Here is a 25,911-nt window from a genome sequence, read left to right as displayed (position 1 = left end):
ATGCCAACAGCAGCACTGGAGGTGGGTTAAAGGGAACAAACCAGATACAATGGAAGAGATGGATACGTTACTGCCATTTTTTGTACAAGCTGATCTGCACACACACACACACACACACACACACACAGTGAGCTTCACCACTTACTGTGGTCTCATTAGAATCTCTGTGTGGGTTAATGTGACATTGCAGTGTGTAATGTCAGCACTCCTCCTCCATATTAGGAGGTACAAATGCAGAGACGGTCTAAATGCCGACCATGGCTGGAATAACAGAAATCCTTTGGCAAACACGCGTTCACACTGACTGACACACACTGCTATGCACACAAATTCTCTGTAATGACAGCAAGAAATAATAAGGTTATTATTCTGAGGAAAAGTAGAGAGAACATGCTTATACAAGAAAACAAAGGCTGCTACAGTGCACACACACACACACACACACACACACACACACACACACACACACACACACACACTAGTGTCTCTGCCTCCTCTGGGTTATAAATAGCAAAACACACACTGGCCCTACATTTACCTACACAGGGTCTTTTGCTTCTGCAGGGAAAACCACACACTTGTAGATTAGCTCAGTGATGTCACCTCTGGTTTCCAGTTATGGGTGAAGTGAAAAGAAAAAGATGTAGTTGAAAGTGTTACAAAGAGTTAGAGAATAAGGCCAAAGACAGAAAAATAGAAGGACAAAGATGATGGTTTTCTTGTTGATTTTATACTTTGGAAGTAATAAGTAGCTTGCTAAGAGCAAAGAAAGCCTCACTGTTTCATTTCTGCTTTGCAAATTTCTGTTTGGAAAATCTTCTGAATTGTCAAATTTTGCTAAACTTGCATTTATTTGTAAAGAAACTGTATGGACATGAAATCGCTTGGAAACAGAATTCAATCAATGAACCATTTTAACCGGATAACAAGGAAAAGTACATTTTATTGACTTTATCTGCTTGTTTTTCTGTCTATGTCCAGTGATGATTCTACTAGACACACTGCTAAACTGGAATCTGACCACTCAGATCTCCTCTATGCAAACAGGGGTAAGAGAATCAGTTAATGCATAACAGACAAAGCATGACCGTAAAGTCTCCATACTGTAATTGTTGTCATTTTTGAAAACAAATGCACAGTTTAGGAAAGGATATCACTGTGATTTGTACATGCACAAGGATCACATCGCAGAAAGTGTGAAATGAAGTAAGATAACTCGCTTAAAACACATCAAGCCACAACTTCTTTTGCTGCTCGACATAATTTTCCTATTCCATGAGTAATCTACAGGAAAAGTCTCTCTGAAAGAACATCATTTATTCCAACTGAACTGTGTTTTGTCAAGTTTTTGAAAAACTTTTTCTAAGACACAGACTTTGTTGGCATGATATCTTGAATCTATCTATCTATCTATCTATCTATCTATGAAGGCAGCTAAACACTAAAAAGGAAGGTTTGATTGCAATGAAAGAAACAGAAAATTAGTTGTACAGAAATATTTCAGCTACAGAAAGTATGTTGTTAATCAAAATCAGACACTCTGTCGGCATATTTGCACACCACAGGAGGTAACATGGCTAATTTGCTTGAACCTTGCAATCAGCACAACAAAGCTCCATACGACGAGTGCAAAGCCAGATCTGAATGACCTCCAAAGCAAAAAGCATTTTTTCTTCTTCTGCTGCCGATGCACTCCTTTACAAAATCAACCCAATCATCCTAGAATGATTCACTCCTTACAAACAGAGCTGTTCAACTCATCTGCTAAAATTTCCTGTATTGTTTAACATCGGAAAATATATGGCAGAAAAACAAAATGTCTCAATGTCAGTGTTTTGCAATATTGTACAGCCGTCATTTTCGTAGTTTAAAACCATTATTTCTCATCAGTGTACGGCGCTCATCATGCTGGAGTGTAAATGGACCATGTGGTTCATTGTGGTGTATTCCAGTGAAATTTGATTTTGACTTATTAGTAAACTGTGAAGCTATCACATTTTCAAATTTGATTTCTTCCGAGGCAGGTTTAGATTAACACCAGCTTTGTTTCTGTAAATCGCCTAGTGTTTCCTGATATTCTGGCAGTGCATGAGACTGAGCCCTTGAGTTAAGGAATAATTTCTGCGACCACTTGGCCACCCTGCTGCTCAGTGAGTGGATGCATGATGTCTGTAGAACTGTAGAATAACTGAAAATAACACAGTTCCCATGTAGCCAATATGTCTTTAAGTCTCGAAACCATGTAGCGGTTTTGTTCTGAACTTCTGCAACCACATTTAATCCATCCACAGTCTTGAACTCTTGGATCTCTCCAAGTAAAATGAGGCGCTGGTGTTTCTAGTTCTTTTAAAGAATGATCTTATGTTACAGTTCATTACAGTTCTGTGTTGTACTTAGAGAAGAATAACAAATCTTGAACCCGTGGTTGTGATTCTGTGTTGATTTCATTTAAATAACGCTTTTTTTCGCTGGAAGGCATGAATTAGACTAATACACAAAGCATGCAAACCCATGTGGACACATACTTTAAAGCAGAGATATTCAGCTAAAACTGAAAGAGGTCCAGAGAAAATTTATTAAAGCAAATGTCCAGAACATCAGAATGTCTAACTGGACTTAGTGTGATATATGTTGATGTAACCTAGCAGTTGTATTAATGTCTGCATGTAACCAATAACTGACTGTCAAACTAAAAAATAAATCTGCATGATTCAAAGAATGAAGTTTAGTAGTTTTATTGTGCAGCTGTCTGTCATCAATAATCAGCTGCATTGATCAGCAAAATAAATACATTATGCACGTTTAACAGTTTTCTACCAGCATTCCTGTCTCACATCATTTCCAGTTGCAGAACTTTTTACGGTCATAAATTTTTATGTTCATCATTGTTCTCCATTAAAGCCTGTTCATGATCGGTTCATTGTGCGGAAAACGAGTTAAATGAAGTGTTAAACGTTCCTGTTTGTGTGATGAGTTTGAAGCAGAAAGTCTGAGTTAAAGAAAGTTGAAAACCATCTTCACACCTGTTAACTCTGACTGAGGTTTTAGTTTTTGTTGAGCCGACTCACACAAAGAAAGTCTGGATATGTTGAAGTGCCTTCGTAGTTCAGCCTCTGATCTGCTAAACACTGAATGTGAAAAGGATGAAGTCTGGGTGTGGACTCGGACCAGTTAGTTACCTGGGCTTTAAAGCAACAGGCCCATTTGAGAGCATGACATTTCATGATACCCTTGCCTTGAAGAATTAAGGGAAGTCAGATACCTAATAGAGACATTATTTTAATTTGCATCAGTACTACAAATAAAGACGACCGCTGCATCTGCAGTTCACTGTACTTACAACAACAGTGAGTAGTTTCAACCTTTGTCTCAGCTGAGACAGGCATTGTTCTTGGGTTTTCATCAATAGCACTTTAAAGCTGCAACTGATTTTTGGTTGCGGTGAGTCAGAGTCCTGTAGGATTTATGGGAAATGCTGACTTGGTAGTTAGTGTCATGGCGGTGTAAACAGAGATGAAGCATTGGCCTTAAAAAATGACCTTTAGTTATTCTCCTTCTAAAAATTCTCATTATATTAAAACCATTGTTGATACTCCCATGCAGAGTTTCATTGTTAACGGCAGATTAACTCATTAAGGGATTAACATTTAACGATTCATGTTCATACACGACATGATCTGCAATACAGAAGACAGCAGGATCCTGAACTCAGCATCACCAGTCATCTTAACTGAAACAAAGAGATGCTCACACTTCACAGTGGACACAAGCTGTTCATGGTGTGCAAACATGGAGAAACTCCAAGAGTTGTGCTTTATAACGCAATTTCTGGATGGAAATTTTAATGCTAAGTGAGAGCTCTTGAAACAAACTAAACCCTTAGGTATACTTTGTGCGAGTGTGAGTATGTGCAGAAGTGTGTCATTATGGAAATCACCAAAAGCACCGTGTGATACCACTCGCCTTGTCATACAGACCATTGCTGGTTTATCAGACAGATTAGGTAGATTAGGCACGTTCCCCATGCAGACAAAATGAAATACAGGTGTGTGTAGATGAGTGACAGAGAGAGACAGAGTCCATCCCACAGCCACAGCCTTCTGGGTAATCCCTTGCTACTGGTTCCTCCCCTTTCTATTCTTTATTCTGAACCTGTGTGCAGCTTTGTCAGGACTGGTTTTACCGGTAAGACAAGGACATACAAGTCTCTCTCTCTCTCTGTGACTTTCTGTTTTTCTCTTTGTCTCTGTTATCCTCCATAGCAGCTAATAGAATAGAATAGAATAGAATAGAATAGAATAGAATAGAATAGAATAGAATAGGCACTTTTTGTGTCAGACAGAACATACACAACCAGCATTAGCTGGTGCAAATTATGAATGAAATTTTGATGCAAAAATTGACATCGGATCATTAAGAAAATAAAAACAACAAAAAAAGCACCCAGAGAGCGCAGTACTCCACCAAGGCTGCTCATTCCTTGTATCATTTCTGACGGAAAAGTCCCGATAAGTCCGCAGTGGTCGATTTTTAGTAGAGCCGCAATCACGCGATCGTCAACAAGAAGCTGACGTAGCGTTTACTTGTAGTCATAGTTACAGTGACGCCGTGCTGCTATCTTGCAATGATACAGAAATCTTTAACAAATCCGTGGATCCAGACTGTAAGCTGCATCACTGCCAAAATCTAATCACTTGGTCCTTGTGTCATTTCTGATCTTCCCTGAAATTGTCATCCAAATCTGTCCGTTTTTTAATAATGTTGCTAACAGACAGACAAACAGACGGACAAATGTATGCAGATCGTTACATAACTCCACTGCATTCCTTGGCAGAGTAGAAATTATTCTAAATAGGGTGTAAAACATATTTACAATATATACATGTAAGACTATATATACATATGTATATTTATATTTACATATATACACACATAAATATATATACACATATACACACCTGCATCAATACACATCCACACACATTTATTGCACAGTAAAAATGTAGCAGCTGCATTGTGAAGCAAGAAATGCCACACAAATGTAGAATAAAACTGAAAAACATGAAAAGAAAATGAAGAGAGAAACAGGCTGAATTATGAGGCAAAATGGACAGAGAGGGAAGCAATCGGACGAGAAAGGTGACTTCGTCTACAATCTTAACAAACTGCAGATAAGTCTAGCGACTGTTTGCACACTGACACCGAGCTGACAGCCAGCACAGTGCCTCTAGTGATGGACACACTGTACAAAGTCAACACTCAGCAGAGCAGACGCCACCACTTTGTGTCTTGTCACACATCCAAATATAGTTACGACGCCTTCTTCTCTTTGGGCTGTACTGCATGTGTAAGTGTGTCTAAATCGCACTACACCTTTTAGAAGCAACAGCTACTTTCAGTAGATAAAAGATGTCATTACCTCAGGGTATGTGTGAGGCAAAAAAAAGACCTCATTGCAAATGAAGGCTATTCACAGTGGGGGAAGGCCATAAGCAGAGTTATTGGGTGTTTGACAAAAGTCAGACAGACTGATCAGAAAATAAGGAAGAATAGTGATGGCAATATGAGTAGGAGGAAGAATAGAATGTCTGAGCCTAATGGCACTGCTCAGAAAGTCAAGCACTCTCCTCCTGACTCCATTTATGTAACAGTCTTCAAGTCTGGAAAGGCATGCATCTCTGTGTGCATGTGTGTTGAAAGATTCTTTGCATGTTAGAAGCAGGAAAAGCAATCTAGGACGTCTTTCAAACTCTCTGCCAAAGAAAACAGTTCCAGCTTTGTCTAAAGCAACAAATCAGGTCAGAGCCACAAGTTGGAAGTCTGGCTTTTCTTAAGCAAGTTAAGGTTCCTGATAATGTTCATCCCTCTATTAGCTGTACCCGCTTTGTCCTATAGACCAGGGGTGTCAAACCTGAGGCCTGCGGGCCAAAACTGGCCCGCCAGAGGGTCCAATATGGCCTGCGGGACGACTTTGCAAAGTGTAAAAATTACAGAGAAGACATTAACTGCAAAGTGTAAACTTGTGAAGCTATAAATTAAAAAAAAATTCTAGACCATTACAAGTTGTTTTGATCATAAAGTAAAATACTTTGCTCATTGTTCTTTTGTCATTTTGTGTCTCATTTTTGTAATATTTTGTCTTGTTTTTGTTGGGGTTTTTTTTGTCTGATTGATGGTTTGTCTCATGTTTCTATCATTTTGTTTCCTTTTTTCTCGCTTGTGTTTTTTTGTCTTGTTTTTCTTGTTTTGTGTTTTGCTTTATTCATTATTTTGTGTATCGTTTCTGTCAATTGTCCACTGTTTTGCCGCTTTGTAACTTTTCTAATTTTTTTGTCTCTTTTTGCTTTGTTTCATGTCACTTGTCTCATTTTTGTCGTGTTGTGTCTCATTTTTGCAACATTTTACCTTGTTTTCTTGTTTTTTTTCTTTTTTTGTGGGACTGTGGTCGTTCTGCTCATAAAGTAAAATACTATATCATTCAGTTCCAGATACTTGTCACTGAATGTTTTTACTCTGATCTGTAAGTTGTATTGTGTAAATGACAAACTGAGGCATAATACTGTTAAAATTCCACTTATTTTTCTTAAGAAATTTCAGGATATTCATTGTGTTTTGCATAAAAATAATTCATTAAAAGTGAACATTTTCAGAATGTGCTTTTTTGCACTAAAACAAAGTAAAAATTTGGAGCTGTCGTTATTTATATTTTATTATGTTACAATTTTACTGGTCCGCCCACTTGAGATCAAATTGGGATGAATGTGACCCCTGAACTTACATGAGTTTGACACCCCTGCTGTAGATGGTTTGGACCATGACGGACCGGACAGTGGGAGGAAACCAGAACACCCAAAGAAAACCCACACAGGCACAGGGAGGACATGCAACCTCCACAAAGAAACTCTCCAGTTCTTGCTGTGAGGCAACAATGTGAGTAACTGCACCACTGAACTGCCCCTGTCTGATATATGCAAACATTACAATAAAATAAAACGCAGCAGCAAATATTATGGGGCAGGACATAAAATGGTGAGCTTATGACGTCACGCCTTGACACAATTCAAACACGTTTTAGAAAAGAATTTCTGATAAAATATTCATCTAGTAAGTGCTGACGTTGAAAAACAAGCTTGCGTCCACTATTAGAAATTCACTGAATCAACAGATTGTACACTGTATGTTGCTGAAATCTTACTATATTTCACTTCCCTATTTAGCTAACCAAAATCTGAACTTTTTGCTGAAAGTGCATTTTAAAACTTCATCTGTGCAGTTGAAAAAAACATGTGCCTCTATTTGTTATGGCACGAGAACACAGAGCATTGTTGAGAAGATAAAATAACTACTTTGCAGAGTTCACCTGGATCGGTATTTAATCTGCTTTTCCAATCATAGACATGGCTTCTCCAAAGCAATTGTTAAGGCAATTTAACCCAATTCTAAAACTGTGATTTGTCAATTGATTGCATTTTTAAAATAATCTCCAAATATTCAGTTGTGGTGTTGCACCTTTTAGATTAACGCCGCTTTTACCTCGAAACAACCCTGCGTGTTCGGAACAAACCTAAAACAGAAGTGATCCCAAAGCAGATATGAGACATTAAGTAAGCATCTGTATTCATGTACGTGTGTGTGTGTGTGTGTGTGTGTGTGTGTGTGTGTGTGTGTGTGTGCAGGTGACAGTAACAGAGGAAGGTTGATGTATAATGCAGCATGGGTCCAGTTTCTTCAGTCGTCTCTGAGTTTCCATAAACATCCAGTGCTGCTGTCTGTTAGGTCAGCCCTCACACATAGACACACACAGAGTACATCTCTCGCATTGTGTTGCTGTTGTTAAAACAAGTGTAGTAGTAACTGTAGCTGCACAGGAGAGTATCAGACAGACAGTTGAGAACCGATTAAGAAAGAAAATCTGTCCGTCTGTCTCCTTCTGCCCCGTTCTCTCATCTCCAAGATGGATCATCACAGTTTGTCAAACTCACAAAGACAGCGGGGTTCAAGTGTGCAGGATCCACAGCATCTGACACAACATGTGAACATAAATGTACACACATATATGCACACATGCATGGAATAAACGACAAGGAAAGTCAAAGGCACATACCCGTGTTTGTCTTGTAAATATCCGGCTATGTGAAAACCCCAGTAGCACTTCTGCCTCAGCCAGCTCACAGCAGGATCTATAATTAGACAGAGAGCTCCACTCCCCTCCAGTCATCTTTTACTGTCGGCCACATCCTCTTTTTCTTTAACTCCTTCTCTTTCTTCTCCTCCCTCCCTCTCTCTTTCTCGGCCTCTGTTTGTCGACTCTGTGGAGCAGCAAGCTGTTGATTTCATCATTTCATTCGCACAGAAGCTGCACCTTGCCAGACAGCAAGCCGGCATTTTACAGTCTATCGCCACGCAGAAACGTCTTTTTAATAAGTTTTTAATTCATTTTAAAACGCAGCCAGGAGTTAAATTTAAGGCAGCAGCAAAGCAAGGTTAAGAGACAATGTAGTCAGAGTCTGCCTCAAACTATGAGCAGACTAAGAAACATGAATGAAGCGATACATCATGAGACTTCTGGTACCACTACAGGAGGCACTTCAAGACTCAACAGCCAGCTACACAACAACAACATTTTGGTTTAAATTACATGACAAATTCTCTAAGTGTCACACTCTGGCCAGTGATGACCCATTAGCTCTTGCCACTGTGGGACCTTTACAATCCATCCCATAAACAACATGGATTGTAACCATGGTAACGGGGGGGGGCGGGGGGGGGCGGTAGGGTTGGCAGGAAGTTGAGTCTATAAAAACACAACAATGAGAGAAGCGGGGTGGCTTCCTGTTTAAGAGCTCAGTTTAGACTCTCATTTCCTCCCCTTTCCTCCCCGTGCTGTTGTTGTGACACAGCTGCCGCAGTGCCCTTGAGCCATACGGCTGGAGAGCTTCCACATTAGAATACACATAAGAGCAAATAACAGCAGGGCAGCAGGAGTGTCACCCTGATGCTCTCTTTTTCTCACACAACACCTCCAAGTCACTGTCTCTATATGTATTAGTGAAAGGCTGAGGGCTCTGACATCCATTAACAGCTCGGATTAATGACTAACAGTGGCCCTGAAGGCAACACACTAATGTAATGAACACACACTTGCTTACAAACACACCCATTATGGGAACATGGAAAACTACTAAGTCAGCTATTGACAACACAGTTAAGCTGTGTTTCATCTATTTCAATTGTTTGTGGGACTCAGTAGCCTCTGACAAAGCTTAAAGTACTTCAAGCTAAGAGGACTGTGGTTGTACTAGAAAATGTAGCTTCACTGTCTTTATTTACACAATAGGAAAAAAATATTTTAACATTGGGACATTTATTCTCAACTAACCTCAAGCAAAATAAATGACTGTTTTTCCCAAAATATCAAATATCAAAGATATTTCAATGTTTTCTCCAAATATAAGCACAGATGCACGGTTCAAGATTGGTCATCATCTTTTCTTAACAGCCAATAGGAGGACGTATTTCTCAGTAGGGGGACTCTCAGATGATTGTTGCTGCTTTTGCAATGATACAGATCCTTACTTTAGTGTTGGGGAAGAGTAGTAGTGTAGTGTTTCTGCAGAGATCACCAGCCACTCAAACAGGTTGCAGCGATTTAAAACTTTATTAAATTGTTCTTAAACTTTCTGTTTCAGTGTTTGAAGCTTTAAATGCAGCTGGACTACAGATGTCCACACCTCCTTCAGGAAAAAGACTCTCTCTGCATCTGTGACTGACAGCTCAGAGTAGCAGAGGTGAGCAAGCTACTGCCGACGATGTGAACAAGTGTGTGAAACCAGGATGTTTGTCATTTGTGAATTTTCTCTCTGAGTAATCATTTTACATGGTAATATCACAGAATTCACAGGACAGCTGTTGTTTTGAATTCATGTGTTTGTTGAGTTTGTCAGATAACCTTGTTATAAAATCATCACTATCAGTGAAGCGCCGCAGCTTGGAAGTGGCTCTAAAGTGAATGCTAGTCAACATGTAGTCCTAATGGCCTGTGCTTTAGTCACTGTTTCATACTTGTTCCGTTGTCTGACAACAAAAACAGAAAATTACGTAAATGAGAACAGCATAATTGGGATTTATTTATTGGGATGTATTAAAATACAGCGTTTGTGAGCACAGAGAGCAGGAGAGAAGCAAACAGATGTAAACACTGGCCGAGTTTAGGTTGCACTGGAGCACAAAAGCCAACACAGTAACACACCCAGTCCTTGTTTATTGGTTTCTAATTGCTCCTAAAGCTTAAACCATCTGTGAATGTCCCTCTGAATGTCCCTTATCACATCTACGAGAGTTTCCACAGAGCTCTGACCTGTCAACACATGGTCAAAGCTAATGGTAATGATTGCTGGATTAGCTGGTCAACATGCCAGCACTATTTTCCTACTGTTGTGGTGACAATGCCATCAAAAGTAAAAGTAAACCACTGGATCTTAAGTTCCTCAGATGCTGGGAGTGCATAAAGACTGTTGTGTTCAATCTTGCAGCCAACAGCAGAACATTTAGCGAGCTTTGATCATAAATGAAACATTTTAAAGTTAACATAAACAGCTCTAGAAAGTAAATAAACCTGGTGGACTGTGAGGAAGCTGTTCATTCTAAATGGCTTACCTGGAAGTAGGGAAAGGGGCAGAATTATGCAAATTTTCAGATGTGTGTTGGTTCTTCAGCTTCTGTGTTGAAAATGAAAAAAACTCTGACAGGTTTGTAAAGCTGGGAGGCTATCTGGTTGAGGCACAGTTCGAGGAATGGCAGTAGTACTGCCATATTCTTTTTCTCACAGCTTTTATTTTACACTACAAGTTTTCAAGAAAGCACAATATAATGGATTTCCACCATACGGAACCTGTAAGTATAGAACAAAACAGCGACTGTTAATCAAGCAGAGAAAAAGGTGTAGGATGTGAGTGTGTATTCACTAAAAAAAATCCACAGAGTTGCTAAATCAGCCTTGTGCAACACAGGATCTCTATGAATAGTCTGGTACTGACAGTTAGGATCACATGCTCTCAGCTCTGGGACCTCTTTGCTTGTCTTTGCTCTCTGTGTAGTTTGAAGTCACAACTGAACTGTGTGTTACATTGCATCTCCAAAAAAAGTCACAGCACTTAAACAGATTCTTCAGTCACTGTTGAACTTGAAGTACACTACTGCTCAAAAGTTTGGGGTCATCCAGGCAATTTCATGTTTTTAATGAAAATTCACACAACAACAAACAAAAGTTTTTGTAGATGAAAAAAGTTGGCCAAATACATCAGAAGTATCACTGTGATATCAGGAGCTGGGTTCAACTCTCAGGGTCAATGACACTCTTTCATTAGGTTGCTAATCCTTCTTCTTTCAGCTTAATTCATTTTACTTCACGTTGCTTTACAACATGAAAAGCTCCAGCTTAAGTATTGACATCTGGTTCTAGAAAAAGAAAAACACTGATGTTCTCTCTTTGATACATTCCTCCTTATCTGTTTCTGTCTTTGTCACTCTCTCTTTCTCTCTACCACTTACTCTCACTGACACTCTCACTCTATGTCCTATCTCCCTTTCTCCCTCCTTCATCCTGAGGAATCCACAGCTGTCAGCCCCGTTCAAGACCTCTCGTCTTCCCATAGCAGCTGGCCAGACTGTGGTTTGTGTGTGCATGTGTGTGAAGCTGCCTGCCTACAACTGTCACCAAACTATTTCTATATTTATGGTCTTGCTCTGCTGATGCATACTTGAGTGTTCAAGTGTAAATGGTAGAGTGTGTGGCTGTCAACAAGTTTAAGAACTACCCTCTGTTTTGTGCGAACGTGTGTGTGTGAGCGTGTGTGTTTGTGTGTGTTACAAGGCCAGCAAAATAAGGATGACCCTCTTAAGTGATTACATTACTGAATGTTAATGAGAACACCAGAGGCACCTAAATCATCCACGCGTCTCTGACTGCAGGCCTTAATGTACTGATTGATTTTATGTTCTCATAATGAACAGGGAAAAATCCACTGTCAGATTTTCTCACGCTCGTCAAAATCAGTCATTCTCAAGTACTTCCCAAAGTAAATAAAAGGTAATCCATAAAACGTTCCCCCCACTTTGTAATATTTGGTTGCGGATTACCCTGTAATGCCTTTTGACAGATCCCATACAGTCGGTCTTAACTTGTTACAGTGCTCAAAAGTGGGATTAACATGTGCAGTGTGTCCATGTTGTTTCTTTTTATACAAATAAAACAACACGATCAATAATTTATTGTGCAGCATCAGTACTTTTATATCTTGGGAAATGTGGAAAATAAGAAAGAGCTGCCATAGAGACAAAAAAGACAAGCAGCAATGCGAAGATGTGCACAGCAGTGCTTTGAGCTAAACATCGGCAAGCTAATGTCCACAGTGACAATGTCCAGCAACAATAATATTTCCCACTTTCACTATCTTTATTTGCCATAACATAAAAGTTTATTGATTCCTCACTGGGGAAATTCCCACAACAAATAGGCCGGGCAATTCCTGGAGGAATTGTAAGTCTGATTGCAGAAAGCTGCCTCATATTGCAGCTACTAAAGCTTGTACAGTCAAACACATGTCAAACAGAAAGCTGATCTCAAACCTGCAACCTTCAGGTTAGAGGACAACCCCTCTACCAACTGAGCCACAGCCACCATCACTGTATTAATATTTGCGAATTAGCACAAAACACAAAGCAGAATGAGGGCTGTTAGAAATAAAAAAAAAAATAAAAAATTGCAGAATGAAAAAAACAAGATGCTAGTAATAAAATACAAGAATGTACACTACAGTTCAAAAGTTTGGGGTCACTTGGAAATGCCTTTTTTTTTTTAAAGAAAAGCAGTTTTTTTTACAATGAAGATAACATCAAATTAATCATAAATACAAATTATTATGTATAGGACAGTGGAGAGAGACAGGAAACATGGGTAGAAGAGTTGGGGAATGACATGCAGTAAGTGGCCATGAGCTGGATTAAAAACCAGAACCGCTGCGTCGGGAACTATAGCCCCTGATTATGGGTCACCCACTCAGCCAGCTGAGGTATCTGGGTGCCCCGAAAAAGCAGATTTTTAATGGAATATCTCCATAGGGGTACAGAGGAACATTTCCAGCAACCATCACTCCTGTGTTCTAATGCTACATTGTGTTAGCTAATGGTGTTGAAAGGCTAATTAATGATTAGAAAACCCTTGTACAATTATGTTAGCACATGAATAAAAGTGTGAGTTTTCATGAGAAACATGAAATTGCCAGGGTGACCTAAAACTTTTGATCAGTTGTGTATTTTGGTTTTACAAGCAAGGCAACAAATTAGCAGAGTCTTAAGAATAGTCTTCATAAATCCACAGAGGACTTTAGTTCAAATCGAGGTGAACACCTTGACAACATTTACCTTTGACATGTGATCACAAGTCACAATGTTGCTTTTATTATTGATGGTATATTATATCACATATTATATTTTCTAAATCTGGCTATGTTTTCTTCTTGTCACAGTGATTTATGAATGTCACAGAGATAGTAAAAGAGGAATCTAAGTAAGTCATTACATCCTGTCCTGTTTCATTTAAACAGGTGTTTTAGGATTCCATCAGGTCCACATGCCAACAATACACCTGTTTACATACCTCTCACACACACACACACACACACACACACACACACACACACACACACACACGCACACGCACACACACACACACTACATAAACATTCAGTCATTCACTCTGTCACCTTTTGCCACTTTGACTCAGTGTTGCAATTCGCCTGAAGCTGGAAACTTCAGAACAGCTCATTCATTATGTGAATGCCTCAGTGTGTCAGAGAGACCAGGTGTGCTGTACTGACGGAAAGATGACAATCAAACATCTTCCTGCTGCACAAACAAACAACACAGACAAGATACAAACTCACGGCCTCCCTGACACTCTCTCCTGCTTCCTGTCTCTCTGCCGCTGACCACAATACACTGACACATACACTAAACCCTTTTAAGTGAAATTCCATCAACTATAAACTGCTGTGATTCAGCCCATCCAACTCTAACCATCAGTAAGTTGTATTTTAGTGTTTCACACGCGGCCTGGAAAGAAACTGCATTTCTGGCATGTAGAAAAGGAAACATAGTATTCGTGGTTTGTTTGGAATTAACAGAGGAGCTGGTTAGCATGTGGCAGCTGGTGCAAGGGAACAAACAAGGAAATGAGAGATGTGTTGGACTGACAAGTGATCTAAGATGGCTTTGCAGCATGCCGAACATAGCACAGGTGAGTGAAAATGAAGTGATTCATTAAGTGAAACATCAAAATCATAGACTAGTGCTTTGATGCTAAACTCGTCCAGAATCTCTATAATGTCAGATGCTATACTGCTCGATGTGGATATTTTCTGATTCCTGGGGTCACCTAGGGCCGAACAATTTTGGGAGAACATCTAACGTGATGGAGCATTACCACTTCGAGACACCATCGAACGTGTAACTGTCAGACGAGGAGAACAGAATGACACGACAGTTTAAACCCTGGCTCAGATATGCTGCAAAATGTAACAGAGACTGGTCTCATGTAAGGGCAACCATGGTGTGCAGCCTAAACTATGTAATATACAGTCAATGTCAGCATAAACAACCCTTAAATCTGCTCCAATTAAATACAATTAAATTTGAGCATTAGTCTCATTATTTAATACCTACAGCTTACATATAAATTGCACTTGCATTTCAAATTCCATCCATCCATCCATTATCTACACACCGCTTAATCCTCATTCGGGTCGCAGAGGGGCTGGAATCTATCCCAGCTGACTTAGGGTGAAGGCAGGAGACACCTGGACAGGTCACCAGTCTATCACAGGACTACATATAGAGACAAACAATCACACTCACATTCACACCTACAGACAATTTAGAATTCCCAATTAACCTCAGCATGTTTTCGGACTGGGAAGAAGCCGGAGAACCTGCTAACTCCATGCAGAAAGATCCTGGGAAGGCCGGGACGCAAACCAGAGATCTTCTAGTTGCAAGGCAAAAGTGCTGACCACCAAGCAACTGTGCAGCACCACATTTCAAATTGTGATCTCAATTTGAAATGGATTCATTGTTTCATCCTACTGGTCTCCTTTTCCGGACATCAGAGGTTATGACAGGGAACAACTATCCTGAGGCCGTACCGAGTACCTCTTTTAGTATCTCATAGTTTTGTCCATCAGGAATGTTGAGACGTCAGAACGATGCCCTTTAGCAAATCAATGCTTCCTGCAGCTGATGCAATGAATCTGCTCAGTAACCAACAGCGGCTCTGATCATACTGGACAGAGTAACTCTTCCTTTTCAAAAAAAAAAAAAAGGACACCTCTGTTTTAAATTAGTGTGCTATATACCATCAGTTAAAAAAAAGGGATGACACTCTCAGAGACACAAAAACTAGATGTGAAAGTGAAGAACTTTAAGCTTTGAGTCTGTAAACCTTCAAAAAAGATGTCAAGACGTCAAATTAGCTTCGATCCTGCTGCACATCTGTCCAAGCTCTCTTACGTTCCATCACTCTCTCCGTCTCTCCTTAACATCAAACACATTCTCCACATTTCCCAACCCAGATAAAGCCACTCAGCAGCAGCTCATTCAAGGGATCTCCCCCTTTATCTTTTCTAACACACACACATATCACTCGCAGTCACACAGACCTCAGTACACCTTTATCAATACAAGCTTCCAACTTACACAGACTTCTTACTTATAAACACAACACCTGGTCAGGCAAACAATGCTAACATCTCTCACTTACATCTCTTCTCACAAATACTGACACTGAAAAGGAAATTATTTCAAATGAACCTTAAGATCTTTCTGGTTATCAACGGTGAAAACAGCGAGTCATGAAAACAGTGGTGACTGATGCACTGATAACCTGTGGCAGAGGGAGCGCCTGTGGTGGTTAGATTGGTAGCTACAAAACAACCTACAATCTGCAGCAAAGGCTTTTCAGCTGATAAGAAGAGCCGCTGATATGTGCTTATCCTGCTGAAGCTTCAGTCCACCCTGCAGGCAGGACACAGTTTGATTTAACTCAGCAAAATTAGACACAAACTTACGACAAAATAGAGCCCTGTACAAACACAACTTTGATTATGTTTCCTGCTGGATAAAGAAAAGAGTATTCATCAAACTCATCGACACAGAAATACTGGATGAATCTTAGCAGCTTCTTGGAGTTTTTTTCCTCCTGACATATTTTTACTCACTGTGGGCTCATTTTTAACTGCAATATAAAGTCAAGCACCTCTTTAGAAACAACACAACAATGGCTAGAAGTAGAGAGAACTCAAATGTGCCTTTTGTGCAGTATGGTGAAATTATAAAAAAACAAAACCCTGCAGTAAGTATATATAACATTTTTCCATGTGCCCACAGATGTTACCAATACTGGAAATAATGATGACTCTACATACTGTAGATATTTTACTGTTTACATTTTTAATTAGTCTCGATACTTGTTTCCTAACTGCTCTGTGTAAACAAAGCCGGCAGCCCAAAAAGTCCCTCAACCAACAAGTTCACATGACTGTTGGTAGCAGCTGAGTCACTAATGGCTTCATGGGCTCACCTAGAAGCGTTTAATTTTTACCGAATGTGTTTAGTGCAAATTATCTATTTTTCTAATGAGACATGAAAAGAACAGTATTTGATGAGATATGATTTTGATCTTACATGTGGTTAAGTTTTCCAGTGGAGTGACATATCACAAATGAGTAGTTCAAGGTGCTCCTGGAAGTACAAAATTCTATGATTCTTTTTGTTTATGCTGTTTCTGGCTCCGTTAAATGGCGTCATTTTGAAATTATTTTTGAAAATTGATATGTAAGTTTGTGAAAAGTTTTTTTTTCTCTGGTTTCAAACAGATTTTGAGACCAATGCTTGACTGCCTGACATGTTAACATGGAAAATAACATTATGAGGTGGCTGACTGCCAGAACCACTAACAGAAAAACTGTTTAAGTTCCTGTTGCAATTGCAAAACATTAATGAAGTGTGTGTGAAATGGGATTTGTTGACAGGACATCCGACCTCTGTACCTTACTTCATGTTCTCATAAGGTCCATTCATAAGGTCCATATTTTCCAAAATTTGGTAAAACTGATGAAATTGAAAAGAAACGAAAACAGTAAAGAGATAAATCCATAGAATACTGATCTTTACTCTTTTTCCCATTTTTTTAAAAATCTGCGCTCCTCTCTTGGTAAAAGTTAACATGTTCCAGGAAAGCAGCTTCATAAATATGCACCGTCACACTCGGCTGTCTGCACGGACAACAAAGGAAGAAGACATTAACATTCCTGCACATGCTCAGCACACTGGTAAGGGAAGAACACACATACACACACTTGTACACATAGACAGGGCCAAAGAAAGAAATCCAAATACAAACTCAGTCACAGACAAACCCTGATCCATTCTGAAACATATAAAAACAGGTTTCTCCTTCACAAACAACTGAAGATGTGGATATATATATATATATATATATATATATATATATATATATATATATATATATATATATATATATATATATATATATATATATATACACATACTTTCTGCAGCATGGGAGCAGTAAGTGTGATGGATTTGATTGTAGACACCAGACTTCAAAATTTTTTCCGAGTGAGGTTCGTCCAAATGTTTTGGTTTCACAGAAATTCTACATTTGTGTGAAATGATAATGTTTTATATGGTGAAACAGATGACAAAATATCAGTCTCAAATCAGTGGATTTGACTAAGTATGTAGTTGCTGAGTTTTGACTTTGTAGGGCTTTACTGTACAGTAGCTACCTTCAGGGAATTTAGCATCCATCATGGATGTGTACTTTTTCAACAGCAGTTTTCTCCGTATTTACTACTCTATATACACTACTGTTCAAAAGTTTGGGGTCACCCACACAATTTCATGTTTTCCATGAAAACTCACACTTTTATCCATGTGCTAACATAATTGCACAAGGGTTTTCTAATCACCAGTTAGACTTTCAACACCATTAGCTAACACAATGTAGCACTAGAACACAGGAGTGATGGTTACTGGAAATGTTCCTCTGTACCCCTATGTAGATATTCCATTAAAAATCAGCTGTTTCCAGCTAGAATAGTCATTTACCACATTAACAATGTCTAGACTGTAATTCTGATTCATTTAATGTTGTCTTCATTGAAAAAAAAACTGCTAAGGACATTTCTAAGTGACCCCCAATTTGATAATCAATTGCTCGTTTGTCATATTCTACACAATAAAAGACTCTGGTTCTCTTCTGTGGTTTCAGCTTCTAATGTGAATATTTACATTTTTTATGATACTAAGCTGAATATTGTTAACCGTTTGAGTATGTGTGCTTGGACTCTGTGAAACGACAGTCCTCGTTACTTGTAGCTAACTAGAAAAATGAAATTATGCAAACAGACTACACAGATACCTAATTCTGTAAGTGGTGAGTAATGATCTGGTTTATCAAGTGTCTCACACCACAAACTGGCAGTGCAGTTAAAGTGCTACTGGTAGAGTATTGTAATTCCTTTCCATTTTCCAGGAATATATGACAAACACGTGATATGCACAATCGGACAAGGAGGCCAGCTTGAATGCAAAGAATTGCTGCATGTCTAAAAATCACTGCATGTGTGTGATTATGCGTCTAATGTACTTCGCTGGTGTTTCCCCACCACAAACTCAACTCCAGCTACTCCCTAACTGCTCTTCTCTTTGCTGCAGTACTGTGGTCTGTCTTCTGCACCGTCTGTGTACACATTTCAAGCAAGTGTCGCTAAGAAACCTGCCTATGCATACCACATTCACACACACACACACACACACACACACACACACACACACACACACACACACACACCCTAACAAGTGCACACACCCAGACCCAAAACAGATGCACATTAAATAAACATGCATTGTGTCATTCTCCTCCTCCACTACACAGAACTGTTGAAACCAGCCTGGAGCTGTAAACGTCACTGAAGACAATTTATTACACACACACACACACACACACACACACACACACACACACACACACACACACAACCTCACAGTCAGATGTGAAGTCAGCAGTCCATCCACATGAGAGGAGATCCTATTACATCTGCGCCCACAGCCAGCTATCTGATCCCAGGTCATTGTCAGTCGCCTCAGTGATCTGGACTGAATGTGAGCCGATTCATTAATCTGTGCGGCTCTTGAGGTCAGACTGGATCAAAATACAACCAGGAGTCTGGTCCAGAAAATGTGTGATTAAGGCCAACATTGGTCTTTTACAGTATTGGATATCACAGTGTTATATCATCCCCGTGCAAGGAGATAAGCAGACCTGTATCTGTAAAACACAACTTTAAGGTTTCATTTAATAATTAATACGTACTTCAGCCAGGAGTTTAGTGTGAAGGAAGTTTGTCCTTTACTTCTCACAGAGGGACCCAAGAATATTTTTAATGAGTAATGTTTGGTCAGTGTGCTGTAATGAGCTACAAACCATCTGAAGCTTGTAGTTTAAACAAATGAAAATAAGAGATCTGATATGAAATATTCAGCATCATTGGCTTCAATTTTCACAAGCCTATGACCTTGAGCACATGCTGTGATCTGAAATTAAAGTAAATCTGCTTTAACAGAAGCAAATGGGGAAAAATGTCACTGGAGGCTTCAATGGGTTTCTTTTTAAAAAAAAAAAAAAAAAAAAAAAAAAAAGCTTCTGGTCCAAAGCTTCTGGTCTGGAGCAATGGGAGGGACTGAGGGGAAAATTGAAGGGTTTTCTCAATGCGTATCCCACAGGAATAAATGTTTAGTGAAAAAATTTCACCAACTTTAGTTAGTTTCACGAGGATTACAAGTATGTTCTGGTGTGTAAAAGAAAGAGACCTCCCGAGGGGGATTCAGACTGCGGCTGGAGGCCAATAACAGAGCAGCTACCCAGCTGACCACAGCAAGAAGCCTTTAGCTCAAAGGTTAATACAACATGAATTGATTTGACACACTAATATAGCGTTAAGAACAGTGTTTCCTCAGACCACAACGCACACACACACTCACACAGCCTCTCTGAAACATTCGCACCAAAATACCAGAACATGTGCAGCCAGAGAAGAAAGAAACTGAGTAACACACACACAGTTAACAGAAATGAGAAGCAGACAAGCGCACATACAAACACAGTTCAGCGGGGCCCCTGAGAGAGGATTATATAACACTACCCCTGACATATCAAGTGATTTCATGCACCTACAGGCAGGACAATTGAGCCATTTGTTCAGCAGGTCAAAAATAGCCGCCTCCTTCAATGCCGTCTACTGTTACTACCATTACTACCACAACTACTGCACAGCTTGTGTCTGCACTGCAGTTCAGCTTTAACGGGCCCCGTAGTTCAAGATTAGCATAATATATCTGCAGGGGTTAATATGGTGGTTGATCATTTTTGGGGGCAGCTGCTGGGACTTCATGACTTTATGGCGTTTGCAAATGAAAAAAGCTGCACATGCAGGAAATTCAAGAAGGAGCACAATTTAGCGTTGAATAAACAGTGGAGCGGCTTCAACGGTAGTGCAGTTCTTGTGTGTTGTTTAGTGATATGTTAACTGTGTACGTCAGATTAATTAGACATATGAGGAAATAAGAAACATTAACAGCAATAATAAGTGATGTAAGTGCTCCAGCCTCTGAAAAGTTAATAATTATTTAATAATTGCTACTTTTCTTCATCCTTTAATATAATAAACTGAATATCGTTGGATTTTTAGCGATTGGTTGCACAAGGAAAGCATTTAATTGTGTCATTATCAGCTTTGGAAAACAGTGATGGACATGTTTTTTCGTTTTTTTTTTTTTTTAAATCAACATTCATCTCTGTGAAAATCCTCCCTCGGTTCATCTTCCCCTCTCCTCCAGTGGATATTCTGTAACTGCCTTCTCCTCCCTCAGCTCTCCAATTCAGCAGGAACCAGTGACAAAAGGAAATAAAGCACCGAGATCAGCTGACCCCAGTATTTGGAAACTACAACCAGGAAGAGGATATGTGATCTCCACTGCAGCTACTACAATCATGCCCGTTGTTATCTGTCCCCGAAGTTTCTCCCTCCTCTGTTTAGTGAAGCAATGAGGACAGAAGGAAAGAGTTATATTTCCAAAGGTAAAATGAACACAAACAGTGCGTTAAAAGTGGAAAAGAGTTGTGTTTTTCTGCACATAAGAAGACAAAACTGATTGTTCAGTAAGAAATACATTAAAACATTTTTTTCTCAGATGGTTTCTGAACTGATTCTATTCACTTGTTATGAGGATGGTTTATCACTTAGTAAAAGACTGCGAGTACCACACAGACAACAAACATTAGCCAGTGAGAGACTTTACAACCCAGTAACCTAAATATTAAGGCAATATTGAATATATTCATCCATAGAACTGTTGTTTGTGTGTGTTCAGATCATTTCTACAACAAAAGTGCAGAAGGAAGATATGACATGAAAATGAAAGATGTCTGCACATCTATTAAAGCATGTCTGTGTAGTTTAAAGGCCTGTTTGAGCTCTAGAGTCTTTTTAAATGGTGGTTTCACATGTTTTGCACATGTGGCTCATACTGCTGCCACCTTCTAACCAGCCTCCAGCTTCAGAGACGCCTGGCATAAGGGCACCATGCTGACAGTGAAAATGATTTTAAGAGAGGTTGAAGTAAATGTACTAAATGCCAACTTAATAAAAAGCTCAGAGTTGCCACTTACACCCACATAATTTCATGTTTTCCATGAAAACTCACACTTTTATTCATGTACTAACATAATTGCACAAGGGTTTTCTAATCATCAATTAGCCTTTCAACACCATTAGCTAACACAATGTAGCATTAGAACACAGGAGTGATGGTTGCTGAAAATGTTCTTCTGTACCTCTATGGAGATATTCCATTAAAAATCAGCTGTTTCCAGCTAGAATAGTCATTTACCACATTAACAATGTCTAGACTGTATTTCTGATTCATTTAATGTTATCTTCATTGAAAAAACTGCTTTTCCTTTGAACTGCAGTGCATATGTGTGTGTTTGTATGTGTGGTGTGTGAGAGGAAGGAGAGAGATTAGAGAGGAAGACAAAGGAGAGATAGCCAGTGTCAGTTGACCTGCGTGGACAACACACATGTAACCAGACTCTGTAGCGGCGGCCATGACCTCACTGGGTTTTTCCACAGACACACACACACACACACACACACACACACACACACACACACACAGGGCACATAGTGGCTCCTTGGTTAGCATATAGTCAGCGGAGCCTGGCACAGCGTGAGCCGGCTTCCATTCAGAGAGCCGTGCATTGTAATCCTACACAGTGTCTTCACACAGGCATGCTCCACAGAGGAGAATGCTGATCTGAACTAAAAGGCAGGACACAAAGTAAAAGCCGGGCAACTTGTTTGTGATGGGTGGAGCAGTGGATCAAATACATTTTGATCTCAGGTTAAAGAAGGAGCTATTTGTTTCCCATGTGAGTCAGCACTGACAATGCTGAGTTGTGGTGATGTTTCCAGAATTCCTTACATAGTGCAGGGAGGCAGAAAGGAGAAATATCTGCCATGGCAACACAAAGCTGCCATTGTCACGATGGAAACTTGATGTTTATTGAAGAAAAGTGAGCCTCTTAGTTTGTGTCAAAGAAGGTGCTTTATGAAATACGTTTTCAGGGTTATGCCAAGTTCACATTAGGGCTGCAAGGAATTATTATTTCATTGTCAATTAATCTGCTGAATATTTTTGATTGATTACTTGTTTGTCCCATAAAATGTGAGAAAATGGAGACAAACGTCCTTCAGTGTTTCCCAAAGCCCAAGACGACATCCTCAAGTGTCTTGTTTTGCCTACAATTCAGAGATAGCTTAAAACCTCAACTTATTCATAAACCATCAGAATAATTACTTTAATAGCTGGCAACTCCTCAAACAATCGCTGCAGCTCTACTCTGCTAGTCAGTGCTGCATTTTCACTATCTAACCATGACCTCATTCACAAACATAGCTTGCAGGAAATAAGTTTGGATAACTCCAGATGTTTCTCAAGTTTGCTTCAAAAAGAGCAACTGTCAGATTTTAAAATAAGCAGATCACCACGACGCTTAGAAGAAATTCCACAGTCATGGAAGTGAAATCAGAAAAAAGTGAAGTGAATCCCTTTGCTGTTCTATATATTGACACAAGTGACAGATTTCCCGAAAGTTAGAAGCGATTAATTACTTGTTTTAAACTTGAAAGCTAACTACGACTGTGTATTTTTAGAAGTCGTCTAAAACATGAAACTCGTGTGTTACATTTAACTTCCACCCTTTTTTTTTTTGCAGAACCGTCTGACACATAATAAACTACAGGCCTGCATGACCTGCAGCAAAACTGATTTCTAAAACCCACACATGAAAAACACAGCAGGCCAAATAAGCTACATCTTTCCAAGTAGGCCAACACCTGTTCTGCACTTTACTGCCGTTAGCAAAAAAAAATAAAAAAATCAGACAGCTTAGATCATTCTGAACGCTGCACTGGAAAAACTGCTGCCACCCAAACTGTGTAATGCATAAAAATGTTGTAAAGAAGACAAGATGTCGTCCTGAGGGGGCTGACTGCAGACTGGCAGCATTTTTCCACATGAATGTTTCAGCACTGACAGCCGTGGCCTTCTTTTAAGAGTTTTAAGTAAAATATGACTTTCCTCCAACACATCTACTGATAAGTTTAGTGCATTTACTTAAGAGGTTAAAAGTCTGACCTGCCGCTGTACGATGTGGGTTGTCTCGTCTGTCTGTCTTTAAGATGTTCCCAGAGGTGCTGACTCCATCTGCAGAGACAGAGAAATAAAAAATAAAAAAAGTTAACAGTTTGTATACATAACATTAAAAAAAAATCACAAATGGAAAATGAGTGAAAGTGGCAACTCTGAGCTGTTTAAACACCAAGTGCACCAACACAAACTGTTCAGACAAGCTGTTGCAATTCATGCTGGCAGCCAAAGGAGGCATATACAAGCTGGAGGTGACTTAGAGCTGCTCACAGGTGTGTATTAGCAGATCTGACCACCTGATGTGAGCCGCTGAATACAGTAAGGCACTCTGGTAAGAAGCTCAGGTTTGGTATGTGACCCACGCCAAATGAACGCACAAACACTCAAAGGAGACAAACATCTGTGGAACAAAAGCAGGCTCGTGGTGCACCTACATTTTACAGATTCTATTGTAATGTAGTGTGTGTGTGTGTGTGTGTGTGTGTGTGTGTGTGTGTGTGTGTGTTGCTGCTCAGCTGTTTATACTAAAAGAAAAACTGACTGGGTTCAAACACATGGGCCAAAAGTAAATAATATTCCAATCATATCTGAGAAATGTCGGATAAGAAATGCAGGTTTGTGGCTCAAAGACCTCAAACAGTTCCAAGAAAATCTTCATGGCTCTGTGTAGGAAGACAGCCAGAAAAGATATTTCTGATTCTTGTCACTTCAACCCAGTTTTATCTGTACTCCTACTTCTGTAATATCCTTAAGAAACAACATGTATGTGACAAATGAGGAGTCTGCGCGAAATAATCCTATAAAAACAAAAGGTGTGATATGAAATGCTGCGTTTTTACGCACAGCAGAGCAGAGAACACCTGCACAGGTAAATCACCAACACACAGCGTGTTTTACCTGCAACACAAACCTCCTCGAACCAGCACAGCATCTAACAGGGACATTCACCCAACTTGCAGCTGTTCGGTTCCTGCCACCACCACAGTTTCCTACCTTCTGGGAGCCGTTTCCACTAAACAGCCGCTTGAAGCAGCCTGAGCTCAGACACTTGGAGATAATCCAGCTAATATCGACTCCAATCTGGTGCGTAAAACAAGTCGCCGAGGCATCCGAGAGAGAGAAAGCCCGACGGGAGGTGATGGAGGGAGCCGCTGGTGTTGTCAGTAGAGCCAGCACAGAAGAGGAGGAACAGAAAAGAGACTTGTCGGAGGCAAGTTGCAGAAAAGAAAGTCCGGCCCCTCCGGAGCTGCTCCCTCCCCTCCGAGCTCCTGCTGACAGAAATAGCAGGCGAGGCGGGTCCCACCAAAAATAGCCTTGACTTCACACGGACCTTCAGGACTATTGTTTTCCCGTACTGCCTTCACTGAACAACTTGTCCAACAGTCCCCACTTTGTTGTCACAGTGTGGGACTTTGTGTCCAATAAAATGATGGTCCCAACACTGTGGCTCCATCTGCTGTCAAGAACCTGAAAACCAGCTGCTGGGTGAAGCAGAGGGATGATGTTCGAGGTCTCCAGGAGCCTGGAGGAGGTCACAGTGAGGGATCCTTTGGGTGCTACGGTTTCAGCGCCTCACTTGCTCCTGCGCTTGTCTCTCCAGACATTTGTGCTGATATTTATATTCAACATTTAAACGTTTTCATGAGTGTTCAAAATTACAACAGACAACACCCTGAAAAAGGAAATAAAGATATTTGCAACTAAAGTGTTAAATTTATTGATTTAGATAATCCATTTAAGTTATTTTGATGGGTTGGAGTGCATCAACTTAATATTGTGTGTAATGTAAACTTTAATTTCTCTGTAAGGTTATTTAAAACGGGCTGCACAGTTGCTCGGTGGTCAGCACTGTCACCTTGCAGCTAGAAGGTCCCTGGTTCGCATCCAGGCCTGGACTTGGGATCTTTCTGCATGGAGTTTGCATGTTCTCACTGTGCATGTGTGGGTTTTGTCCAGGTACTCTGGCTTCCTCCTACAGTCCAAGAACATGTTGAGGTTAATTCATCCATACAACGCTTAATTCTCATTAGGGTCCCAGGGAGGCTGTAGTCTATGCCAGCT

At 39.9% G+C, this 25,911-nt stretch overlaps 1 protein-coding gene across 7 annotated transcripts in view; it reads right to left on the bottom strand.

Moving 5' to 3' along the window:
• The window catches only part of hdac7a (histone deacetylase 7a), a 77,417-nt gene that overhangs the window by 32,918 nt on the left and 18,588 nt on the right, over nt 1–25,911 (bottom strand). Inside the window, exons 1-2 of one of the 7 annotated variants that reach the window (XM_055013055.1) lie at nt 24,844–25,121; nt 23,839–23,907 (exon numbers count right to left, since the gene is read on the bottom strand). Coding sequence is in view for 5 of the 7 variants with exons in the window: in XM_055013049.1 (XP_054869024.1) it covers nt 23,839–23,907; nt 24,748–24,781 (103 nt within the window). In the remaining 2 variants the exon portion in view is untranslated. Of the gene's footprint in view, nt 1–8,104; nt 8,243–23,838; nt 23,908–24,747; nt 24,814–24,843; nt 25,122–25,911 lie in introns of those variants that run through there. The other 6 variants (XM_055013049.1, XM_055013050.1, XM_055013052.1 and 3 more) reach the window with 6 other exon arrangements.

The sequence above is a fragment of the Amphiprion ocellaris genome, chromosome 8 (assembly GCF_022539595.1).
Source record: "Amphiprion ocellaris isolate individual 3 ecotype Okinawa chromosome 8, ASM2253959v1, whole genome shotgun sequence".
NCBI lineage: Eukaryota > Metazoa > Chordata > Actinopteri > Pomacentridae > Amphiprion > Amphiprion ocellaris.
The sequence above is the reverse complement of the archived record's forward strand: the minus strand, read 5'-3'. Positions and strand labels throughout refer to the sequence as shown.